We start from the raw sequence: 25,154 nt of genomic DNA, 5'->3' as shown, positions 1-25,154 counted from the left end.
TCCTTTTTGGAACGCAAGCCTGCGTCCTGTGGGATGGTTTGGAATGCAGGTGAGTAAATGAAGAAACATTTGTAATGTTTGAATGAACATTACCTAGACACACAAAACCTTTGCATATTATCCATGAAGATACTACTCTTACTCACACACACATTTGTGGACTAGTGCAGCAGGGACACACATGAAATGTATTGGTTTTAAATTTCCTGCCGCTCATGATGGATCTCTTTCCGACATTGATTCGGTCTGTTAGGATAAAGTCAGCATCATACACGCTTGGCTAAAGCCAAACACAGAAAAATGTATCTGTGGGTTTGTAATTGTAGCAAGAAGATCGCAACATTGTCAACAAATAAATCTGTTTGGCATTTTTCTTTCATGTTTTAAGTAACCAACTTAATATCAATTGTTGCACACATATATTTTTAAGAATTTAATGTTGTGTATGTATTATCATGAGTAAACTCGACAAGGCTTTTTAGAAATGTGCCGTTTCGATATACTATTAAAGTTAAATTTACTTAAAAGTTAGTTTAACTGTTACAAAAACTTGGCTATATCTTCTTTTGTCTTCTGCAAAAAGAAAGTTGAATGACATGAGGTTTGAGTAAATGATGAAAGTATTTTCATTTTTGGGTGAACTATTCCTTTAATTTGAATGTATAAATACTTCAGCATTGAGCTAAAAACAACTCCGAACACATCTGCAACTGAATAGCATTATCTTGGCAACCACCCTCAACCCCCTAGGACTTTTGAACAAGAAAGCACCTCAATTTTTCTCTAGAAAACTTAAACTATCTTCATAGGAACAGAAATAATACCTTTCACCTTTATTTTCGAACTATAAATTCAATCCTACAGTCCTCAAAGCACAACTGGAAATCGCTGCAATTCTATTGTAACACAACCTCCCTGCGGTCAACTGGTTTCTTACTAATCCTTTTATCCTATAAGTTTCAACAGCAGTGCTGAAGAGCGTGACTCTAATAAGCATGTCTGTGTGTGCGCATATGTAGAGCTCATCCAAATCCTCTCTCTAATCACAACCATCTCTATTCCTCTTCCTGTCTCATCCACCACGTCAGCGCACACAGATCCAGACATATACACACAAACACACGCTTACAGTACAAATGTTTGCAAATGAAATCAGGGTAACACAGGTTTGTGTTGGTTTGCTGTTCTGCTTAATCAGAGGCTCAGCATTAAATAAGCTCGAGGAAACCACAATTAGAATATCAGAGTGACATCATAACCACACGGGCCATTTGAAGACGTTTGCGGTCGTCTGTCTGTCTCAGACAACCACAGAAGTGAGCTGGAGAGAAAAGGAGGTGTGGAAACATGAAGAAAAAGAGACTTTCTAGTCATTAATATAACACACAGCACTGCTGTTTCATGTGGCAGACTCATGGTTAAATTTTACTGGCTTGTATACAAATACAACAATAAAACCAAACACATACACCGCAAACAAGCTGTAATGTATGCTAAGCAATGATCCTCTGTTTAAATATATTTAACACATGGAAGATTTAAATTCTTTATTTTTTCCTAATATCTATACCATTTGAGGGATGATTGACACCTATATACAATACACAATTTTTTTTATTATTATTAAAAATGTAAAATAAATTTTGAAGATCCAGTGTATGAAATTTAGTGGCATCTAGTGATGACGTTGCAAACTGCAACCAACGGCTTACTCCACTCCTCACTTGCGAAGCAGAACGGAGGCTGACAAAGAACTATATGCTGTGTTCACACCAAACGTGAAGCATTGCGCTGCTTGTTCTTTATTACTCTCAGCCAGGAATAGCTTGTTATTGACGCGAAAAACATTGCGCGATTGAGAGTGTCTTTACGCATCCGGACGTGCAAACAGTAAATGTCAATGAAGTCTTCGCGCAAATTTCTCGCTCGAGTTTAAATTTTTCAACTTGCGCGGAAGACGCGATTGATGGGCGTTCCCGGCAATTGCACCGCCCGATTCGCGTCATTCACGTCGCCCGGCACAACTTTGCGTCTATTCGCGTCTTTGCTATCATAAGATTTCGTCACATTTTCCGCTTCTTTGCCGAAAGAGATAAAACTCTTTAGAGTAGTTTGTCTGTTCAAGGCTACTGTAGAAACGACATGGCGAATTTCATGCATGGGGACCCGCAGTGTATGTAGATAGAAATAGCTCATTCTAAGGTGATAAAAACATAACGCTTCATTATGTAAGGTCTTTATAAACCTCTAAAGACATAGTTTTGTATATTATCTTGCATTTCTCTCAATAGATCCTCCAAAAAATTACAAATTGGACCTTAAAATGTACAAATATTTTCCACGTACCATGTAAAAATAGCATAAAGCTGCTTTGCAACAAAATGTGAAAAACACTATATAGATAAAACTATACTGAATTGACTTTTATAATAATAAAACTTTAACCGCAAAAGGTACACAAAGAATTGAAACTGCAAACACAAGCAGTCAGGGTAAAGACAAATAGAACGTCTCTTCTATAAATATATCATTTCCTTCCTACTTCTCAGTTCATTTGTTTCTTTCCATCTCCCGTGCTGCACTTCCTCTGGTGGGGCCCTGTGCCATGCAGCACTTCCTGTTTGACTTTATGTGGTGGGATATACAGCACTGGGCCTGTTAAACTAGAAATTCTCAGGTTTATACCAAGACGTTGAACAAGCACAGACACACATTTCAGCAGGTGGGTTATGTTGCCCTGCACATTGACTGGAACTATGGAAAGGAACGTCAGCTCATAGAAGCCGCAGAGCACAGAACGGAAAGGAAGGGAATAATTATATTACTAATAAACAATATACAGAACAGGCAGAAAGAATTTGGAATAATAAACTGCTTACACATTTCAACCTACATAACTGAGAATCACATGGGAAAATTGGGTAAAAGAGTTGTGAGTGAGATTTCACAAGATGCTGATGGACAATTCATAGTGTGTGCTCAGAATGTGTGTCAGAAATGTGCTCACATTGTGCGCTCGAATGTGTGTATTACTTATTTACTGCCATGCGTACTGTGTAAAGGTAAGTATACTTTGGGTTAAATCCTTAATTCTCTCATAACCCACTGAGCGCTTTCACAAAACACATACAACATGTGCACAATGCACTCCTTGACACTCCTATATCCCACACATGCTGACACACAAGCAATGCCTTGCTTGAGAAACATAAACACACAGCAGCCGCACAACAGTGCTTGACTAACACAAAGACATCAGGCTTTGGCCCCTTCCCAATTCATTAAGCAGATCTTAAGTCATACCAAAAAGTGGTCTTAAAAAAGGAGCTCAGCTCACACCCTCTCACAACTGCCAACCTCCTCTGCGAGGGTGCATAACTAACCAATGTTAGATGCGCAAGAGCTCAGCGCGGAACCCCCGATAAGCCGAGTTGATCTGTGAAAACACAGATTACATTTCTGTGGCTTTAGAGCGAGCGTTGAATGCCTGCGAGTCATGCGTCTAATTAGCGCATCAAAAGCGCACAGCATCGCTTTGGCCGAGGGGCGGGGTTTGATATAGGGCCCTTCACACTTCTGTGACAGGCGTGTTAATTCAACACGTCCTCCCACACTACAAACACACAAGCTGCTCATTTCCCCTCGACTACTCGCTGGCTGTCAGTCCCTCTCTCACACACACACATTAAAATGAAAAGAGTGAAATGTGTATGAATAAACATTTCAAAATAAATCCTCAATAATTTATTTAAAAAGAACACTAAACGTCTGTGGAGAATTCTCCCTTCAAAAACACTCACAGATACGGGGGGGGGGGAATAATGACATGTTAGGTCAACAGCATGATCTGAAATAATAAACTCAGGCAAAGGGAGATATGATTGAACAATATTTTGAAATAAAGCCTTTCACAGCATTTCATTTGTCCAAGATAATACATGATGTAATCATGTATCATCTTTTGCTTTTTAAATAATATTATGTATTTTACATGGGTGGGGGATTATTTTTGTTCAGTGTAAAAGGAGATTTATTATTGTTTACTTTTTCATTTAACTGACACTTTTATGTGACTTACACATGACAAAAAATAAGCTACTAATCAAACAGTTGCTATTAGTAATACTGTACGTTGACATGACATGTCAAGAAGAGACAGAAGTGCCCTGCAGAGTGTGAGAACATTTGCCCCTTAAATAATTAATTTGTCCAACTGCAAGACACTTAACCCAAATTCAAGTTATTTACCAAACACTTATCAAAAGTGCTGTATATTACAGTAAAGAAGAATAGAACAAAGTTAAAGAAAGTGCAGAAAGCAGTTAATAGGAAACTCTGCAGGCTGGATGTCTGTGATAGACTCTTGTGAGCACTTCCATCTGTGAGCACTTAAGAGTAACGGCTCATCTGAATTACGTACACATACCAGTGTATTTAAGAAATGACAGTAAGACAATATCATAACGACTCACAGAACAAAGCTGACCTCAGGTAATAACTACAACACTACAGTGTGTGTGTGTGTGTGTGTGTGTGTGGACTTGGTTTTTATATGTTAGTGGGGTCTGAGATCCCCACGAGCACAAAAGCTTATAAATTGTAGAGAACGATGATTTTTGAAAATCTAAAAATGCAAAATGTTTTCTACAATCTTTAGGTTTAGGGGTTGGGTTAGGGGATAAAATATACAGTTTGTACAGTATACAACTCATTACGCCTATGGACTGTCCCCACGGAGATAATAAAACATACGTGCGTGCGTGTTCAAAACTTATGTGGTCACATTTTTGAAAGTGACCTCCCAAATGTAGTGAAATGTGTCAAAAATGACATTGTAGGTAGTCCTCAATAGTAAGAAAGGTATAAATCAGGCAAATCTTGTTTGCTGTTTATGTACCTATACACGATCATATTTTGTCTCCAGAAATAATCTAAATCTGACAAATTTGTCCAACATTATAAATGTACTCACTTGTAAGAACACTATAAATGAAGTATATATAATTTATGGTCAAATAATGAATAAAACAAAATTCAATAGTATGTCCCGTTTAAGATAGCCAAGTTAAAGTGTGTGAGAGAGAGAGAGAGAGAGAGAGAGAGAGAGAGAGAGAGAGTCATATAATGTTTACACTAGTTCAGACGACGCCAGTCAGACAAAAAATGAAAAAGAACAAGAGATTTCATGCAAGAAATTGAAAAAAAATCTACATTCCTCAAGCCACAACAATACACATGAATCTACACACTTTAAAGCAGCTTTAAGCCAGCCCATTAAATATCAACCCAATACTGTAACTCATGCTTTACAGTGAAAGAAGCTTTCTTTTTAATGCTCCTCTATAACTATTAAACTACCATTATGCTTCAAGACTTTAATGCCCATAGACAGTAACGTAACCGACATTCTGCGCTTTGAATGACGGTTGAGTTGCCGTCTATGGGGGTCCAATCAGAAAGCTCCAGGTCTTCATCAAAACTATCTTTGTGTCCCAAAGATGAACAGAGGCCCTATAGGGTTATCGTACGACTTCAAGATAAAATGAAAATTCATGAATGAATTACCCTGGAGTATCCCTTTAAGTAACCACTGGGGTTGTACACTCTGCATAGACGGGAATCACTGGCCTATTTCTTCAGTCACAGACATGTTTAGGGTGTTGAGACACACTTTTGACTATGGTGTCATGACAGAGAGGGAGAAAGACAGAATACAGCTGTCTGTTCCACTCGAGGGTGTCTGTGATCACAGTCTGTCTCACATGGTCCTGATAAGACGCTAGTGTTCACAGTCAGTATCCAATATCCATTTCATCATCCCTCTCTTATGAGGAACAGATAGCACTTAATTCACTCACTTTATCTCATTTCATGGATATCAATCGCCTTTGGGGTATTTAACTTTGAATATGTAGCGTGAATCGCCTTTTGGTTGGCAGTGTGCCAGTTTGTCCATGTAGTTTCGTTTTTGGATAAAAAGTGAACTAATTCCCAAAATGAAGTAATTATTAGATTTTTTTTAATCCCTAAATTCTGATTTGCATTCTTGGCTCAGTCAAGCTCTCTAAACTACATATTCATCTCAGCTACTAGTCCAAGGCTTTAAATCTACAGTCTGTGAGATGTGCAAGGAACAATCCTTCATTAACTGAACAGTGTGGCTTTTTTATCTGATCTAAAAGCACGTAAGGGAATAGTTTGGACAAAATAAATGCATAAAAACAAAATCTCAACACTCAAAATGTTCCTTTGAGAGCTATGAGGAATTTTTTCAGAGAATAATCATTTAACCTTTGGTTTGTATCACACACAAATCTATTGTTTGGATTCATAAGACTTTGAATATAGTGCCAAGTTATAGTTTTCATTCATTTCAGCACAAGTTGTCTTTCATTTGATCACTTGACATACTTTAAAAGATTTATACCTCCGTGTCTCACAGAAAAAGAAAATTATTCACGTTCTGGAATGACATCAGCATTAGAAAATGATGACTAAAATTTCAATTTTGGGCTGCAATGTTTCTTTAAATTTACTTAAATTTGATGTGCATTCTACACTTCATTTAAAAAAATCCTCTCTTCTACTTCGTTCTCTTTCTACCCGTTCATATGTCTTCTCGTATCATTGCTTTCCACAGTATGATGAATCGCTTCCTCGTTTTCCTCTCTTTTGGATGAAAGCATCTACTAAATGCCTAAAGTGTAATGTAATGTAAAATGTCCATCATAAGGGACCACTTTACGATAAATCAAACATAACATAATGAAGATGATGTGGGTAATTGCTTCTGTTGTTACCCAGAGAAGATAAAGGGCTCCAGACGGACAAAGCCGTTGGCAGTGGAATAAAGAAACTACACCCTGCTTTACAGACAGGAAGCAACTAATACACAAACACACACAAAATAGACCTCATAACAGACATAAAAGATGAACAAACTCACAACAACTTACATTATTAAACCATAAACTGCCTATAGAAGTGAATTAATGTTCAGTTAAAGATTTGCCACCCTGACTTCCACAATGAATCATTTAGTTGACCTTTAAGGGGTCATATGGCGCGAATGCGTGTTTTTCTGTGTCTTTGGTGTGTTATAAGTTGCCCATTCATGTATTAGACACATAAAATTGCAAAAATGAAAGTGTGGGAACAAAAGATGTATTCTATCTAAAAGCCAATGCTCACCCAGACCTGCCCTAAACACCTCGTGTAACCACACCCCCACAAATCTACGTCAGTTCGTGGTATTTGACTAAATCCGCCAAAATGTATATGCAAGTAAGGTGGGCGTACCTGTCAGTACAATTGCTTTGGAACCTGATGTTCCAAATATGGTAAGAAGCGTTACATTTCCATCACACGCTTGCAGTATTCGACCAATCACTACACACTGGTTAACTGGCCAATCATAGCACACCTCGCTTTTCAGAGCGATGAGCTTTGTAAAAAAATCCACGCGTTTCAGAGTGTCGGGGCAAAGAGGAGATATAAACATGCACGGTATGTGTAAAATACAGCGTTTTTGAACCTTAAATCGTGTAAACACATTGCATTACATCTAAATCAAACGATAATATTCGTTTTAGCCTTGTCATATGACCCCATTAAAAAAGTCCAAATGAAACTTTACTCAACTCAACTTTTTTTCTTTCATACAGAGGAAGAGTTCAGTCGGTACAGCTGCATCAACAACAGCGAAGAGAGATTACCTTTGACCAAGTCAGACAAGACCAAAACTTTTTTGATGAAGAACAAATTGATGAAGATAGAAGAAAATTCAGTTTAAAGGGACAGTTCACCTAAAGATAAAAATTCTGTCATCATTTACTCACCCTCAAGTTGTTCCAAATCTGTAGAAATGTCTTTCTTCTGGTGAACACAGAGAAAGATATTTGAAAGAATGCTTGTAACCAAACAGGTCTTGGCCACCAATGTCTACCACAGTAGGGGAAGTCAAAAGTGCTCCAGAACAGTTTGCTTTCCTACATTCTTCAAAATATCTTATTTTGTGTACAACAGAACAAAATAAATCTATAAATACAATTTTTATTTACTATGGTAGTCAATGGTGGCTAAGATCGTTTGGTTACAAGCAGTCTTCCAAATATCTTTCTCTGTGTTCATGTTCCCTTAAGTTTAGTTTGACAACTGGTTCAGACTGGATGTAAGCTGGTCAACCGAAACGGACTTGACCAAGAGCTGAGACCAGTTTGCTACAATGCTCCAAACTAGCAGCTAAAGGTGGATTTTCCAAAAGAAGAGGAGATAAAAGGAGACTAGAGGAGAATCTCATGGCTGCTGTCCGGTCCTCACAGTTACTCCCAGCATGACTCACATTAGGCTCTGGCTTACAGTCAGTGAACGGTGCCAAACACACACACATCTACACACACTCAGTCACAGGGTAAAGCAGCCAGAAACAGCACGCAGACACACACTCACATTAATCAAACACTCATTCGGGCACACATACTTTTTCACCGTCTCAAAATAGCCATACATCCCATGTCTCGTCTTTAGTCTTCTCCACTATTTGCTGTCCTGACAGTGCAGCATGATTTACAAACAGACAGAAGAGCAAACGTGTAGAAGTCAATGTCAAAGTGAGATGTGAGCTTCAGGGCAACACATCAGTTGTGTGGTGGTCTGTTCATGTACATTAAGTAATAAATTTGGAAAAAAACACTAACTTAAAGCCACAATATGGAATAATTTTGTTATGAAATATCCAAAAATCACTTGCACAGTGTGATATATTTCATGCAGTTGTGTACTTACATTATCCCACATGTTCCCAAGAATGTGCAAATCCAGAGAAATAAAACAATTAAAACAATGACCCGTCCCTTGTCTCCCTTGTATTTGTCGCATATCAGTGACTTAATATGCGGTGCTCCGCACTACCCTCAGTTTCCGGTTGTAGAAACTACGGCAACACGCAAATGCGGAAGTGGTTATACAGCATCTGGGACGCAGCATCTGTTGTTCTGTTATTATGGATCACGATTACTCTTTGGCGAGTAAGGAAACACAAAAAAAAGTGTAAACGTAGGCCAAATGAGGCAAGCAGGCTTATGGACAAAGGATTAATATAGGCGTGGCGTTTTCTAAATGGAGAGAGCTTCGCGACCAACTTGGCTCGACAGAGACTCCGCTCTCGCATATGTTTTAATAGACAGGTAAGCACATTTTTTTTTTATTGTACACAAAATACTCATGCACAGATTATTTGAATAGTCATGAATGCAGTTACCCTATGAAATACAGTATATGTCGCACAAAAATATGTAGCCAATAACGTTACTTGTAAATACTGTGGGTTCGTTCCAATTTACTTTTTAAACGACAACTGTATGACTGTTTTTAACAGGTAAAACTGTGTAGCATTACGCTACCAAATCAATTGACAAAGTCCAATATCAGTCGCGGGCTAACGTAGCATTACATTCCACGTTTCTTGCAAGCTAATTCATTACGATGACATAAAATAAAAATCATTCATTACCTCGTACGTGAACATGATGGGCGATGTCCTTACGCCTCTGGATGGTGAAAACGACATGTCCCATAATTCCACTCTCCTACATAACGTCATTTAGCTTCGCCTTTTGTTGTTGTTTCGAAAGTGCGCCATCTAGCGGTCCAAATATTCCATATTGTGGCTTTAACAACATGTCACCATCACTGATTTATTTTGTGCCAGATACACGCTGCTATGATTGCAAAAATACTTGATAACTATAGTCTATTTTTGACCCTGTCTGTGATATCGAGGCCATTGTCCTATAATCTAATTATGAAATGATTAGGCCATAAAGGATAAAAATAGGTAATGTTGTGTGTCAATAATATAGTGTACACTAGATTTTGAGATACAATACTAAAATTTCAGTGTAGGTCCAGTGTATTAAATTAGCAAATTGCAACCAAAGGCACTACGGTGGCTGACACATGATATGACTAAAATGTCGTCACGTTTTCACTTCTTTGCCGAAGGAGATAACCTATTTAGTTTACGAAACACTCTCTGTAGAGCAGTTTGTCCGTTTAGGGCTACTGTAGAAACAACATGCAAAATGCCATGCAAGGGGGTATGTAGATAGAAATAGCTTGTTCTAAGGTAATAAAATCATAACGCTTCATTATGTAAGGTCTTTATACACCTCTGAAGATATAGTTATGTATATTATATTGCATTTCTGTCAATAGATCCTATAAAAATTACTCACTGGTCCTTAACATTATATAAGGGATAATGTACAGGCAGCCGGTTGTTATTGCAGAAATAAGCCATGACAGTGTGATCAGGACCCCACGCAAAGCAGAGGGTCTTGTATCACACTGAAGGGGCTTATTTCGCGATAACAGCCGGCTGCTTGTACATTATCCCACTTATTACACGGCTACTTGCCACATGAGAATTTTTTTTTAAATATTTTATTAGCTCATTTTTACAGAATGCAGACCTTCTGTGAGGAAAAGCTGTTTACTTTCGGTTTTAAGGTAAGAAATGACGTTCAAATGTAAAAACAGGCAATTTGGTTTAATCATTTGTAAATTTAATGTCATATATGTTATTAAAAGACATATTTATATTTAATTTTGCTGCATCCGGGTTACCGTGTTTTATTAGTTTTGAGAGGTTGTTATCTGGGAATAACGAACCTGCAAATGTGGCCAATCAGAATCAAGCATTCCAACGAGCCATGTAATAAAATATGATAAATACTGAAATTAATGATTTTATTAACACTACTGTACGTTTTATTATTTTGCACACACACAAATACTAGACATTGTTTTTTTCAATATTGATTTCAAACTTTGACATGGCCTTACACAGTCAATATTAAAGATATCAAAGATATATTTTCACAGAATGTTATTTACGTTATGTAGGATGGTTTTATGTAGAAAACAGTAAATTACAAAAATCATTTGAGCTGGGTTTTCACAGGTTTTGTCACATGAACAAAACAAAAAAAATCACACCTTAAAGTAAAATCTTTACTTTAAGAGAGACATAAAGATAACATAAAGATTCCTTTTTTAGAAATATGGGATTGAGCTGTAACCAAAGGATTTTAAATCCTTACCTTCCTCACACTGAGATCCGCTATATCCAGGACAACATTTCCACTCCAGAGAGGTGACGGTGCGGTAAACAACTTTATAGGACGGACGAACCACAGTGCGGTAGCTACAACACACACGTGTACAACTGTTAACAAATGTCTTTACAAAGATGGCAAAACAACAAAATCATAGATTTGTAACCTCCCACACTGATTTTACAGGCATTACATAAAATTTTGGGTTAGTAACATAATTAGTGTTGTTTGCTCTATCTGTCAACATACATTAGAGATATGAAACTTATTGGGGTGACATGGTTAGATTCGAAACATACATGTTTGCAGAGAAACATTATAATTTCGGTACAGTGTGGTGAAGCTGATTTTCTGAAAAGAACAACAAAATCTATTACATTCACTGTTAGTTCTCCATGAATGAAAGCTCATAACCAGAGATCCCCAAAACCAAATCTATGAGTGTGTGTGAATAGTAAACTCACCTTCCCCCGTTGCATCCCTGAGGCCACCTGCAGGTCTGGTAGACTCTCTGAAGAGTGGTTCCATTCTGCACCTGACACGTCACTGTCTTTGAGACCGTTTGCGGACACCAGTTCCTAAGAGAGAGATAGAGAAAGAGAAATATGAGCCACAGAGCTCCATCAGACATTGGATGCTTCTGATGACATAAGAATAACAACGCAAGTCCAAACACACCACAGCTGGCCGTAAAATCGAATCCAACAAATATTGAAGGAAGACCCACACACACACACACACACACACACACACTTAAAAGTGATCGGTGTTTAGTGTTCTCTGCAGGACGTCTGAAGAAACCCTGCGTGTATCAGTCCTTCTACGGTCTCCCCGTGCATTTTCAAAGCACCTTATGGTGTTTACGGAGGTTAAATGGCCCGTGAGCCCGGCAGGAGAGTATTGTCAGCGATGTTTATTTTGCGATCTTTTGCTATCAATACACATCCACCCATTTTTTATTCTTTCCGCAGGACTACAAGCGGGTCAAGTCACGGAGGGGGACGGAGGGGATGGGCGAGTGACTGTAGGTTCCTCGGGCTAGATTTAAGGCAGCTTTTGAATACTCGAGCCAAAATGCTTTAGTCCCCGGGAGAAGACTGGCTCTTTTGTGCTGCTTTCTATCAGTCGAAAAAGCTGCAAAACATTTTGAGTTGCATAAAAAAAAAAAGAGCTTAAAATGAGTCACTGGTGGTCGAAAATGTCAAAAGCGTTTTAATTCAGAGCAAAAATCTGCGTCTTATTCACTTAAAACACCAATCTGGTTTAACGAAGCACAAAATGTACTGAAATAGAGCTGGGTTGTGTTTATATTCAGTCACTGCCTTTATTTCTATGTAAAGTAGCAAATAAACAGTGCTTGTCAGCATGCTCAATTCATTCAGGCAGACATTTACTTTCATCCGCTGTTTTTAAAAAAAAATAAACCCCAGTAATCTTTCAAAATTGCTTAGGAAAGAGTGTAGCCTCTCCGAAAAATGTCCCTCTGTTTTGAAAAGCTTATTCTGAGTAATACGCTTCTGTTTTCATTTTATATATAAAAGCCCGACTGCCCCAAAACATGAATCCACGCAGGACAGCTTCTCAGACCTGACACAGAAATGGGCTCCAGGTATAGTTTCAGTCACGCTCTTATTATTAAGTGGAAAATGCAGGCATGAGAAGCAGACCTGGGAGATAAAAGTCATCTGGAAAGTTTGCCACGGTTATCATTAAACGTGCCCTACATAACGTGAAACTTTCTAATTGGGAAGCCAGTGGCAAATCCAGGCTGATTTAGAGCAGACGACGGTTGGGAAAAGTAACGCAGAGAACCAAAACAAAGCTGCGCGGCCCGAGCCCAGGCTTACGCTGCATATGCCAGAAGTCACAAAAGAAAGGAATGAACGTGGGTTTGAGGAGAAACACCAATCAGATCTCTTTTCCCCTGAGTTCCCTCATGATTTTCGCACAGAAGGGCTCGAAACAAAGAGCCATTGATAAATTCACCTCAAACAGACCTTTGTATGAACCATTATGCCTCAAGTTGAACAAACATAAGTCAAGGAGATGTGGAGCAGAATTCAAAGCGAGTTAATGCATGTGTAACATATGGAGGTCATTATATCTAATACTTCGGTGGTTATTATAAACCACTCGATGTGCACGCGGCCACGATCACACACCAGGAAAACAGTACATGCTAAATAATTAGCATCAATCTGCCTGTATTAGTACTGAATGTCTACATAGTGTATGCCGATGTGTGCGTGTTTCCAAACTGTAAACCCTACATGTAAATGAAATGCTTTGGACATTTCAAGAATTTACAGTTTTGTGACTATTTTTAAGCACGCACAAACAATAAATGGTTACACACGAAGTGCATACAGTACATAACAGATGTGTGTGTTATTGTTTCATCATAGGAGGTCAACATCAGGTTTCACATGAATAATCTCCACGCTCACACATTATCAGCTCATAACATACACGTTTCAGTCTGTTCCCAGAAATGGCTTAAACTGTGAAAACCAGCCTCAAGTATTGCCAGACATTTCTAAAGCCTATGAATTTAGGTGGATTCCATGCCCTTCTGAGACAAGAAGCAGAATTGGGGTAACCACAGACTTATCCGATCACTACTTGTCCAGCTGTCCAAACCTAGCCAACACACACACTTATTGAATACACAAAGACAGAAGTCAGTCTGGCCACAGACCGGGGTTATTTTTGTAAACCGCTAGTTATGGAATCTAAAGCCATAATATGCTTTTAAGAAATACAGAAATACATGAACAAGCATCCACAATTCATAAACAAGTGTACAAAAAGGATTACATTTCAAATCAATGATTTGCCATTTGGCAAACTGTTGCTCAGGCAATACATGCAAGAAAGTGTCCAGCTGCCATGTTTGAATACACTAAACATAATTTAACCAAGTAGGAAATGTTACTGGAGCAACGTGGTTTGTTGGAAAAGACTCCAATAATCCAATTCAAGCTCAAACCTTATTCCTATCCCAAAACTTAAACATATCCCTAAAACCAATTATTTCTTTGGGAAAGGGATCACATGACTAAACAAATACGTCATTGTTTTCCAATATCTCAGTTTTCCCTGTCTATACTGCAATGTGAAAATTGTGTTTTTATATTTATGCACAGGCCCCGTTTTTCCTTGGAAAAAAAAGAGAAATAAAATACTTTTTTGCACCTGTATAAAACTTACTAGTAACACGTTACAGTAAGTTTGAATTTAGGTTAATGCATTAGCTAACATGAGCTAACAATATACAACAATCTTCCAGCATTTATTAGTCTTAGGCTGTTTCACAATATGCGTTCTTCAGCTATCTTGTGTCCTTGTGTTCTCGCTCTACGTCATCATCAACCGTCAAAGTCCGATTCCAATACCCAAGTACACAAGAACAGAGAACGCATAAAAGTACCCGGATGTGTTCGTAATATCAAGGATGCATCGAATGCAGCCTTGCGCGCATACGGAACCCGCCTGAAGTCCCAGAAGTCACTGTGGCTTGTTCATCCAAGTTCGTTCTTCCGAGGCTGACTCGCAAGAACACAAGTCCGTTCTTTGCTTTCTTGGAATTGAGAAACGGCCTTATAGTTTATATGTTAACTTCAGAATTTACAAGCATGTTTTTTAAATCAAAATTGTTTATATTATTAACTGTTGACATGATTTGATTAACTAACCTGAACAATTGTATTGCCATTAACAAACATTAACAAAAATGTAACAACTACTTATAATAAAACTATATTGCTTATTATTCGGTTAAGTTATTAGTAAATTTACTCATGTTAACAAATACAACCTTATTGTAAAGTGTAACCAACTTACAATGTCAAACTGAAATTTTAGCAATGCCATGCTCCTCTCCACATTAAACACGTGGGTCTGTCATGATCCTGCCACAAGACTCGAAAATCATGACAAGAAGAGGCAGGACCATGACATATAGGTATGTGTTTAGGTAAAGTTATATTTTTTGTTTCATTCTGTGAACTACTAACAATACTTTCAAATACAAATATTGCTCTTATTTGCACTGATTTGCAGGAAATGAAAACTGGAAAAACCGGTCAAAATAACAGAAAAGATGCTGTGTATTTTTTAAGACCTCAAATACTGCAAAGAAAACAAGTTCATATTCCCTTTTAAGCAATACAACAGTAACATTTGTATATGTATTTAGCAAAAGTTTTTTAATCAAATTGATTTTTATGTGTCTTGTCATGCCTTTCACATTGCTGTTGGATGACTTTGTCACTCCTGAGGTTTGATTTTGTTGAAATTCAACAGACTGGACTGGACAGATTGGAATGGCCACAATAAATCTAGAAATGCTGATTAAATGAAAATTGAAATAGTCTCTTAATTTTTTCCCACGGCTGTATATACTGTACAAGTTTTGCTGGCAAAATATGCTATTTGGTCAGATTACAATTATTTTTAAATAGCGAAAGATGCATTTTGAAATCAGATGTTGAAGTTACGGCATCTAACAAGAAGAACGATCTGGGCTATGCTAACCAGTCAAAACTAGACCTCTTAAGTCAAACAGTCACTGTGCCCAGCAGTCACATGAACAGTTAGTAGGAGGCGTCATCTGAGCAATGAGAAGATAAAGATCCAGAGTGGATCGCGGTTCCCACACCGCCTCCAAATCACAACAGCAGCATGATGAACTGAGCGATTTGTTCATCCACTCATTTCCTCCTCCTCTCATCTGATCCAGACATGGCATCAAATCTGATCTGGTACTTTTCCCAAAAGTGCTCTCTCAATACAGTAATTAAACCAACTGTTCAGAAAAAAGAAAACCGCATCAGGTCTAGTATCCCACCACAAATATCTCTACGTTTTAAAAGAGCGCACAGTGCACGTCATTCTCCAGTTCATCAGAAAAATGGGACGAGCCTGGAAAGGGTCCAGCGCTATATGAACTAATGAGAGGATTTATAGAGAACACACAGCACAAAAGCCTTTGAGTGGGAACTGACTCCTCGCCTGCTTTCTGAACACAGAGAAATGGAGCAAAATGCAGCTTTGATCCAGACCGAAGCCTCAAGGGCAGGGAGAGACCATGGGTTAGAAGAAGAGGAGCACTACTTACAGACAATTATCCCTGTAATCTATCATCTCTCCTTCACACATCTCATCACGATAACACTACTGTTTATTGTTATGCTGCTTGTACAGTATGATATACTGCATATAGTAAAACATGTCAGAAGACTCTCTGACCAGTTCAAGTACATTACACTTAAAGCCTCATTGAATCTGCAGTACTGCTTTTAGCTTCATTGTGTCTCAGATATGCGGTAGGTAATGTAAGTCAAGCTAAAAGGTGTGAAGGCTTTCAACAGCCCAGCAATGCTACATTTCACTGGCATAAGCATGCACTTGGCCAACACTTAGAAGGACCAGCTCTTTTCTTCACATGCACACAAGGGACCAGAAACCTAATAAATAACACCGAAATGTCCACGGATCACAGCAGGGAACGTAAGGGGGGAGGACGAGTAAAATCAGAAAAGGATGGCAGGAATCGCACAGGGTTGGACCGCGCACAACTTTGCGAGCGGCAAACACGCCAAGGCCAATAAAACAAAAGGAGTAAAACCCACATATATGAAAACTGGAGGAAAGATCACGGGACTGTCTTGTTGTAAGCAAACGAAAAGTTGAGGTTGCTAATGTGCTACATTTGTGTTAAATTCAGACTAAAGTCTCGCAATATAATTATGAGATTAGAAACTTTGATATTTACGATGATTTCAATCTTGATGTGGCCTCATGCCGCGATCACACTAGATGTTGAACATGTGAAATTCGTTCGGAAGGTGCTGCAAAAATGATTCTTCTATTGGTGTCACACATTCACGTGATGCAAATTCGCAGTTCAGAGTTCACCAAACTTTAATTTTACTATCCAGCGAAATATCTTCGGACGGGCTCGCGTTTCAGGCTTGGTGCACTCGCATGCGTATAAATGGAAGTCAGTGGAACGAAAAGTCTAGTGTGACCGCAGATATTAAAGATATCAAGGTTATATTTTCACAGAATGTTTTTTTTACATTATGCACATGATGATTTTATGTAGAAAACAGTAAATGACAAAAAAATTACTTCAGCTGGGTTTTTACAAACAGGATCACTTTTAAAGCATGATACTGAAGTTCTCAGCTCTCAAAAACCTGAGATTTCTAAAGATTACAGACTCTGGAGGAAAATAAATCAAGTTTGAAATAGAAGACAATAGAAAGATGTGGCAGCTGGATGGGAGGGCTTGGAACGAGAGCATTTCATCATTGCGTCAGTAATGAAGCCCTCCGGGGAGACGCTGGGGGTAAGATAACCCAATTAAGACCGTGTTCATGGCCTCCAACAGTGGGCAAAACAGAAAGGCCTGAAGAAGATTAATGACGTGCTGAAAGAAAGCATCAAAAAGTACTAAAAAGGACAAAAAAGAAAGAAAAACGAGGAATGGAAGAAATACACCGGAACCTTCTTCAGTCCCTGAGATGTTCAAAGGACAGGTCAAAGGCCAGAGGGAGAGAGTCGATCTCCAAAGTCGAACTTAAGAACCAGCCCCATGGGATAAACAGTGCTGAAGGGGATGATGTGGATAAGTGATTGCACACACACAAACTCTCATACATCATCAAGGTGCTCGGTGTATCCTTTCCGAAAGTAACTTCATCCTCCCAATGAAACTCGTGAGATTACTGATTTGAGTTTCATTCTGTTTGACAGACTTGATTTATATCGGACTGTCAGTGAGGGTGCCGCCGCATGCTTTTTATGCCTTTGTTTTCACTTTAGAGAATCTTTGGAACATGTAAAACTGTCACAAGAAATCAAGACGGAGATGCAGCTCGAATCACCAATGCACATTAAAGCAAAGATATATCAGATCCAATAAATCTTTAATTTACCTTTGTCCCATTTACACTGGATTTACAATGAAGAGCAAAACAAATAAAAGCGAATAAGATCATACACGATCATAGACAATTTACCCACTGAACAACACTTAAGGATCAAAGAGACACCCCTCTTGTCTTCTGGAGGAGGCAGAATGAGGGTGGAGGTATGTGTTGATGGGTCAGCAGCTAAAGGTCCCTATGGGGCCGAGTCTCACACTCCCACCCAGAGCGCTGCTCTTCGGGGCACTGAAGCCGAGCAGAACAGGAAGTAGTTACTGACTTAACCCCCAACTGCACGGGACTTCACCAGCACCTCTAATTAGACAGATATTCATAAGGGCCTTTTCTCAGGACAATTATGTCATGGGTATTGTCTTGGAAGCATGTAAAAATGGGTTTGGTTGTGGGAAGGTCAAGATGTGGGACAGGGTTAATTATGATTTATGGCAGGAGCTCATGAGTTTCTACAGCCTCTCACACTGATGCTTTATGATATAGAATGAATGGCTTCTGTGTGCTCTGATGTGGGAAAGTTGGTTCTGGTTGTCAAAAGTAGATGCTGTATCTATTGTGATGGCAATGAGTTTGGGTTTTCGGGGGTTTAGGGTATATCAACAAATTAAAAAATCAGAAATATAGTTGTTTAGAGTAAGAACTGCATATTTCCACTGTTTACAAAGAGCTGCTGTACATGATTTACTTGCTCTAAATAAGTAACCTATCGAATAATGAATAATGAGTCATTGTAAATGCTTAAATCATAATCTTACATTAACTATAAATATAGAATTCACACTTTATACAGTGTTTCTCTAGCTCTAGCTGAAATGTCAATCTTGAATGCAATGTACTACTGCACTTTAGATTAAATTGTCTGCCAAATGCGTAAATGTACATCTAAAGCTCTGAGACAATTCTCATCAAAGACATTTCAAAGAGGTCTGTGCCCTCTTCTCTGCGTCATAAGACCGACCGCTGTGAAATAAACCTCTCTCCCAGCATGTAGACCACGCAGCTGCACGTGTTTAGTAAACACGGTCTGCTTCATTGGTTTGACTGACAAGAAGAGGGGGACGAAAGATCAAACCATTAGCATGAAGAGCAAAGACCTCATCCACACCTGCACACACACTTGAGAGAAACCCAATGCACATCACTCCCACAACTAACCACTTGCACAAAGTAATTTTTTAAATTAAGATAGTAGGACATTGCATTGTGCAGATTGTACGCATGTTTTAAAGCACAGACAACGTAAGGACAGGAAAACTGCGTTTCCTCCACACAGGAAATAGGAAACAGACTGTCAGGCTCATAACGATCGTTAGGTGTTGAAATAGGAAATCGGCACTGAGGGTAAAAACACAAACTAGCTGATATAATTGATTACAAATTTGTGTAAAACAGCTTACAGCAGTTCTATGTTTAGCATTCACATACATTAAAACCTAAAGTTACGCTATTTAAAATAGTTAAATTCTAGACCGAAGTTATAAAAGCGCTTTTTTTTTTTTTTTTACCTCAAATTGACATTGTAACTAAACAAGATAAAAGTAATTCGGTTTGCCTCCTGCCCGTGCTTTGCAGAAAGAACTTTCCGCCGATGGAAAGTTTAAATATCAGCTAACAATCGAAAAATAGGTAATAAAGTGATGAAACTACACTGCAGGCTACCCATCGGGAAACTTCTGTCACGTCATTTAATGCAGCTTACCTTTTCGACGTGTCTTTGTGGAGTATCTGGTACTTGAAAGCCCCGGGTCCCCACGTCCCCTGAACGCACGTCAGCCACAGGACCAGCACCAGCGGCGTCCACGAGAGGAAAGACCTCCGGTACACCGAGGACACGGCGCGCCCGTCACACGCTCCCATTTCAGCCGTGAATACAGTCAGCGAAATACTGTCCCGCTTATTTAAAAAATGTATACACGTCTTTAGGAGAGATGTACGTCTTACAAGACTAATTTATGAATTGCGAATTTCCTGAGCATTAAAATAATATATGTGCCGCGTCTCAAACACAAGAGTTTGTTTTAGAGGGATGTCACCGGCATAAATAAATCTCCCTGCGCTCTTTCCACAAAGTTTCCTTGCAAGACAAACGTTTCTTATGAGCCACGCGAACCGGTCCCGCCTCACTCCTCCATCTCCGTCTCTTATTGTACGTAACGGTATATTTCTTGTCTGCATCAACACAATGGGCAAGAAAGCCGTTTTATAGTCGCCTTGAGTCTCGTAGTCCGTCTAGGTTTTTTCACCCAGCCCAGTTTGTCCCCTCACTCCCCCCTCTCTGCTCTTCCAGTGAAAACTTAGTTAAAGTTTGAAACACGAAACAGATAGATGGTACACTATCATTCTTTTAGAAACGTAATACTGATTGCATTTAATACAAACAAACTAGCATAGGCCTACTAGTATATATTAAAGGATATAAATAGCCTACTAAAGAGCCAATCCATAATAGATCTTATGTCACAATCTTTTCTCCTATAGGCAAAAGGATTACAGTGAACGGAAATTTTACCTGAGAAAAAGGTTTCATAAGACATCTTAACAATTGTGCTTTTAATTTAAACCAAACTGGTCAAAGCAAGTCTTAGATTTTCAAGCCAAACATTCATTACAGTTTAAATGAAAATAATCTGGGCTAGCTGTCAAAATATACAGTATGCGCAATATATACACAATTTGAGGCGCAGTTTATACTTCAAACTTATACAACTAGAAATGTTCATAAAACTATATTCACTTCTGTTAATAGCAAATGTTCAATCGTTTACTCTTTAAATAAGACTTAAGTAAAGGCATTTTACATTATAACGGACAGTCTACATAACATACTGCATCACCACTCATTGTTACTGATTTCAAGCACCATAATAAATTGAAACTGAGCCCAGAATACAGACAAAATGCACAACGATTTTGGTCCTTAAGAGAGGAAAAGTAGCATAGCCAAAGCAACTTGTGATGACCAAGCTTTATTTTCGGTGACTTTTTATTAAATTATAACCAAAAGTGCTTACAGACTCTAACTCGGTCTTGCCTCGCCACATGCTTATACTTCAAACGGCTTAAAAAGTCACCTGACAAACCCCCCTCCAAAAGACAAAGCACATGTATGGCCTGGATAGGATCCAGAGCAGGGCAAAGACAGAGAGCAGTACAGAACGAGAAAGATGGGAACACAGTTTCCTCTAACCTCTCTTCTAGCCCTGTAAAAACGAAGAACCAAGAGATTTTTCAAAACCACAAAGCTGCGGTCTATGTCCAAGCTAAACACCTGGCTCAGCAGGCAGGACGGGCTCCAGCCCCACTCATATATATCTAAGGTTGAGTGACTTTGCTCTATGGACCCCCTTACAGCCAGAGAAATAAGCAAAGCACGGACAGTAGGCATCAATCTCACGGACAGCCAACATCCGCAGGTGGTGTCACAGTTTGAGTGATCTGTCCCGAAGAACGACCAATCGTAATGGGAAATAGTGGTCCAGGCACAAATCTAATGAAAGTGGTTGGCCAAAGACCATGAAACTCCAGGTGGCCACACACACACATGTGAAACACAACACGGCACATGCTGGTGAACAGTGTAAGCAAACACTTAAGAGACTCTAGAGAGTCTAGAAAAAAAGTTATGGTAAGCGACACATGTGACATGTCAACACTTTCTGTTCAATCCACCCATGGCATTTTTAAAAGCAGCAGGTGCAAAGCCGTGCCAACCAGACACTGGAGCGTTTCAGGGTTAATATAAATCCCTGCAGTGTGAGAGCTGAAAATAATCTTGGCTTGAAAAGAAATCAAGAGGGGGGAAAGCGGCATCAAGGGTCTTTTTATTAAGCTCCCTTTTCTGTTTGTCTTGCTACTTGATTCTCTTACAGTCTTTATCTCTGCCTCTCCCACAACTGAGCGAATAAATGGAGCCACTTAATTTTCCCCCATGCTTATTTACTAGTTATTTACTTTTAAGTTCACAAAATTTCTCCTGGGACATCTATTTACTTCTTTTCATCTTGAGTGGTTAAACACTTTTTATTGCTTCTAAAAGTGCCCCCAATGAAAACTCCTGGCAGTAACTTCTATTGTAATGGTGCAAACATTGAACGCTTCTCAAAACAAGGATTTGCAGAGAAAATGAGACTTTTGTGTGTGTGCGTGCGTGTAAGGTTGGCAGAGCTACCTGGGTGTTCTTTATCCAACGCAATGTTTGGAAAGATTTGATCCCACTTAATTATAATGCAAAATCAGCTCACTTGGCCGTAATACATCTCCTCATAACACGAAGAACACAGAACCTGCCAAATCCTGGCTATTACACAAAAGAATCAAGAAGAGGGTGGGTAGAGATATCCCAGGTGGAAAAGTTCTGTTCTATCTGGCCATTATTTGACACAGATTAAAATTTTCCACTTTTCCTTGGGCAAACTTTGACTCCCAAAACCTTGGGAGTTGAAGGTTCTGCCGGGAGATGGTATGGATGGTGAAGCAAACCAAATATAGAGACAGAAATGTTAGCGCTGTAATTAAGTGAACACAAAGCAGTCCCTCTTTCCCTCACTGGTACCATCCCCCATGCTTCTGACGGGTGTTAGAAATGTCATGAGGAATCATAAAGACCTAATATCCTCTGCGATTGAATAGATCAGGGGTGGGAGAGGGATAGAGGTGAGGCAGGGTGCATGAGCTGTGCTGGCGTGAGTCCAGATGTCAAGACTCAGAGGAGAGCTTATCCCAACACATACATCTGGAGTGTGCTGCCACCTAGCGGTAAAAAACAACAACAAAGACTTCTGAAGCCAAATGTGAGGAACAGGTGCAGGCAGTACAGTGACTTATGGTATGCGATAAAGAAGAGTGGCACTGTCCTGCAACATATTCTCAAATATGTTTATACTTTATTAAGTATAATTATTATGTGAAGTTTTATGGCTTTATTTTTAATAATATAATAATACTTTAACTTTTCAAAATGCATAATTCACACAAGAAGACAGTAATAAAGGTGGACATAACAGCAACCAAGATATTTTGAATTTATGTTAAATAAAATAAAAACTATATATAATGAAATAAAAAATAAAATAAGTTAATTAATTAAAACTAAAATAAAAAACAACAAACATTATTATTAAAGACAAAGACAGATCTTCAGACATAACTGCCTTAATTTCATAATGGTACAGAAGTGTAATGCAGNTATCTCCTTCGGCAAAGAAGCGAAAGTGCAACGAGACCACATCTTAGTTCTGTGTCAGCCACCTTAGTGTTTGAAAGGGAGGGGTGAGGGGTGGAGTAAGTAGTTGGTTGCAATTTGCAATCTCACACTAGATGCCGCTGAAAACTTAACATTGCTTTTTTAAATAACAGAGCCTGATATACACTCACCTAAAGGATTATTAGGAACACTGTTCATTTCTCATTAATGCAATGTATCTAATCAACCAATCAATGGCAGTTGCTTTCAATGATTTAGGGGTGTGGTCCTGGTCAAGACAATCTCCTGAACTCCAAACTGAATGTCAGAATGGGAAAGAAAGGTGATTTAAGCAATTTTGAGCGTGGCATGGTTGTTGGTGCCAGACGGGCCGGTCTGAGTATTTCACAATCTGCTCAGTTACTGGGATTTTCACGCACAACCATTTCTAGGGTTTACAAAGAATGGTGTGAAAAGGGAAAAACATCCAGTATGCGGCAGTCCTGTGGGCGAAAATGCCTTGTTGATGCTAGAGGTCAGAGGAGAATGGGCCGACTGATTCAAGCTGATAGAAGAGCAACTTTGACTGAAATAACCACTCGTTACAACCGAGGTATGCAGCAAAGCATTTGTGAAGCCACAACACGCACAACCTTGAGGCAGATGGGCTACAACAGCAGAAGACCCCACCGGGTACCACTCATCTCCACTACAAATAGGAAAAAGAGGCTACAATTTGCACGAGCTCACCAAAATTGGACAGTTGAAGACTGGAAAAATGTTGCCTGGTCTGATGAGTCTCGATTTCTGTTGAGACATTCAAATGGTAGAGTCAGAATTTGGCGTAAACAGAATGAGAACATGGATCCATCATGCCTTGTTACCACTGTGCAGGCTGGTGGTGGTGGTGTAATGGTGTGGGGGATGTTTTCTTGGCACACTTTAGGCCCCTTAGTGCCAATTGGGCATCGTTTAAATGCCACGGCCTTCCTGAGCATTGTTTCTGACCATGTCCATCCCTTTATGACCACCATGTACCCATCCTCTAATGGCTACTTCCAGCAGGATAATGCACCATGTCACAAAGCTCGAATCATTTCAAATTGGTTTCTTGAACATGACAATGAGTTCACTGTACTAGAATGGCCCCCACAGTCACCAGATCTCAACCCGATAGAACATCTTTGGGATGTGGTGGAACGGGAGCTTCGTGCCCTGGATGTGCATCCCACAAATCTCCATCAACTGCAAGATGCTATCCTATCAATATGGGCCAACATTTCTAAAGAATGCTTTCAGCACCTTGTTGAATCAATGCCACGTAGAATTAAGGCAGTTCTGAAGGCGAAAGGGGGTCAAACACCGTATTAGTATGGTGTTCCTAATAATCCTTTAGGTGAGTGTAAGTTTGATGCCTGCAATTAACACGTCAGTTTTACCACTTTGCGTCTAGACTGGCATTTCTTCTCTCAGAACTGAATTTTACAACAGCATATAAACTAGAGTCCGGAAGGCTGGGTAAGTAATGCCCATCAGTTTATCATTACAGATCGTAAAATGTGTTTCCCGCATGTTTAGCTTGAACCCATTTGGAAATTTACAACCTAAAGCAACCAAATCAAAAAGAGGAGGTCTGACCAGCACATTATAGTAAATTACATGCAGGTCTATAAGCAGCAAAGTGTGTCTGACTGCTAAAAGGTGCCAAATGAGAGTCGAGGTGAGTGGTGAGCCACATAAGGAAGTCTGTGTGGGGTTTAATTACTTCCAGAGTTAATTAAAAACCTTCATCTATTTTCACCAACAAGTGCCATTTCTGTAGCAACAGACACAGGTTTAATAAATGTTTTTTAACATTTCATATAAAAGGAAGTGGCACTAGAATTGACAAGGCGTCATTCTTAG

General features: G+C 39.1%; 1 protein-coding gene across 5 annotated transcripts in view; it reads right to left on the bottom strand.

The window, feature by feature from the left end:
• emid1 (EMI domain containing 1) overlaps positions 1-20,309 on the bottom strand; it is a 61,621-nt gene extending 41,312 nt beyond the window's left edge. For all 5 annotated transcript variants that reach the window (XR_008965149.1, XM_057363345.1, XM_057363338.1 and 2 more), the window contains exons 1-3: positions 19,767-20,309; positions 11,582-11,695; positions 11,103-11,206 (exon numbers count right to left, since the gene is read on the bottom strand). Coding sequence is in view for 4 of the 5 variants with exons in the window: in XM_057363345.1 (XP_057219328.1) it covers positions 11,103-11,206; positions 11,582-11,695; positions 19,767-19,924 (376 nt within the window). In the remaining variant the exon portion in view is untranslated. The remainder of the gene's footprint in view (positions 1-11,102; positions 11,207-11,581; positions 11,696-19,766) is intronic.
• Between the last annotated feature and the right edge of the window lie 4,845 nt (positions 20,310-25,154).

Source organism: Triplophysa rosa, linkage group LG2 (assembly GCF_024868665.1).
Source record: "Triplophysa rosa linkage group LG2, Trosa_1v2, whole genome shotgun sequence".
NCBI lineage: Eukaryota > Metazoa > Chordata > Actinopteri > Cypriniformes > Nemacheilidae > Triplophysa > Triplophysa rosa.
Note: the sequence above shows the minus strand (reverse complement) of the source record. Positions and strands in the feature narration are given on the sequence as shown.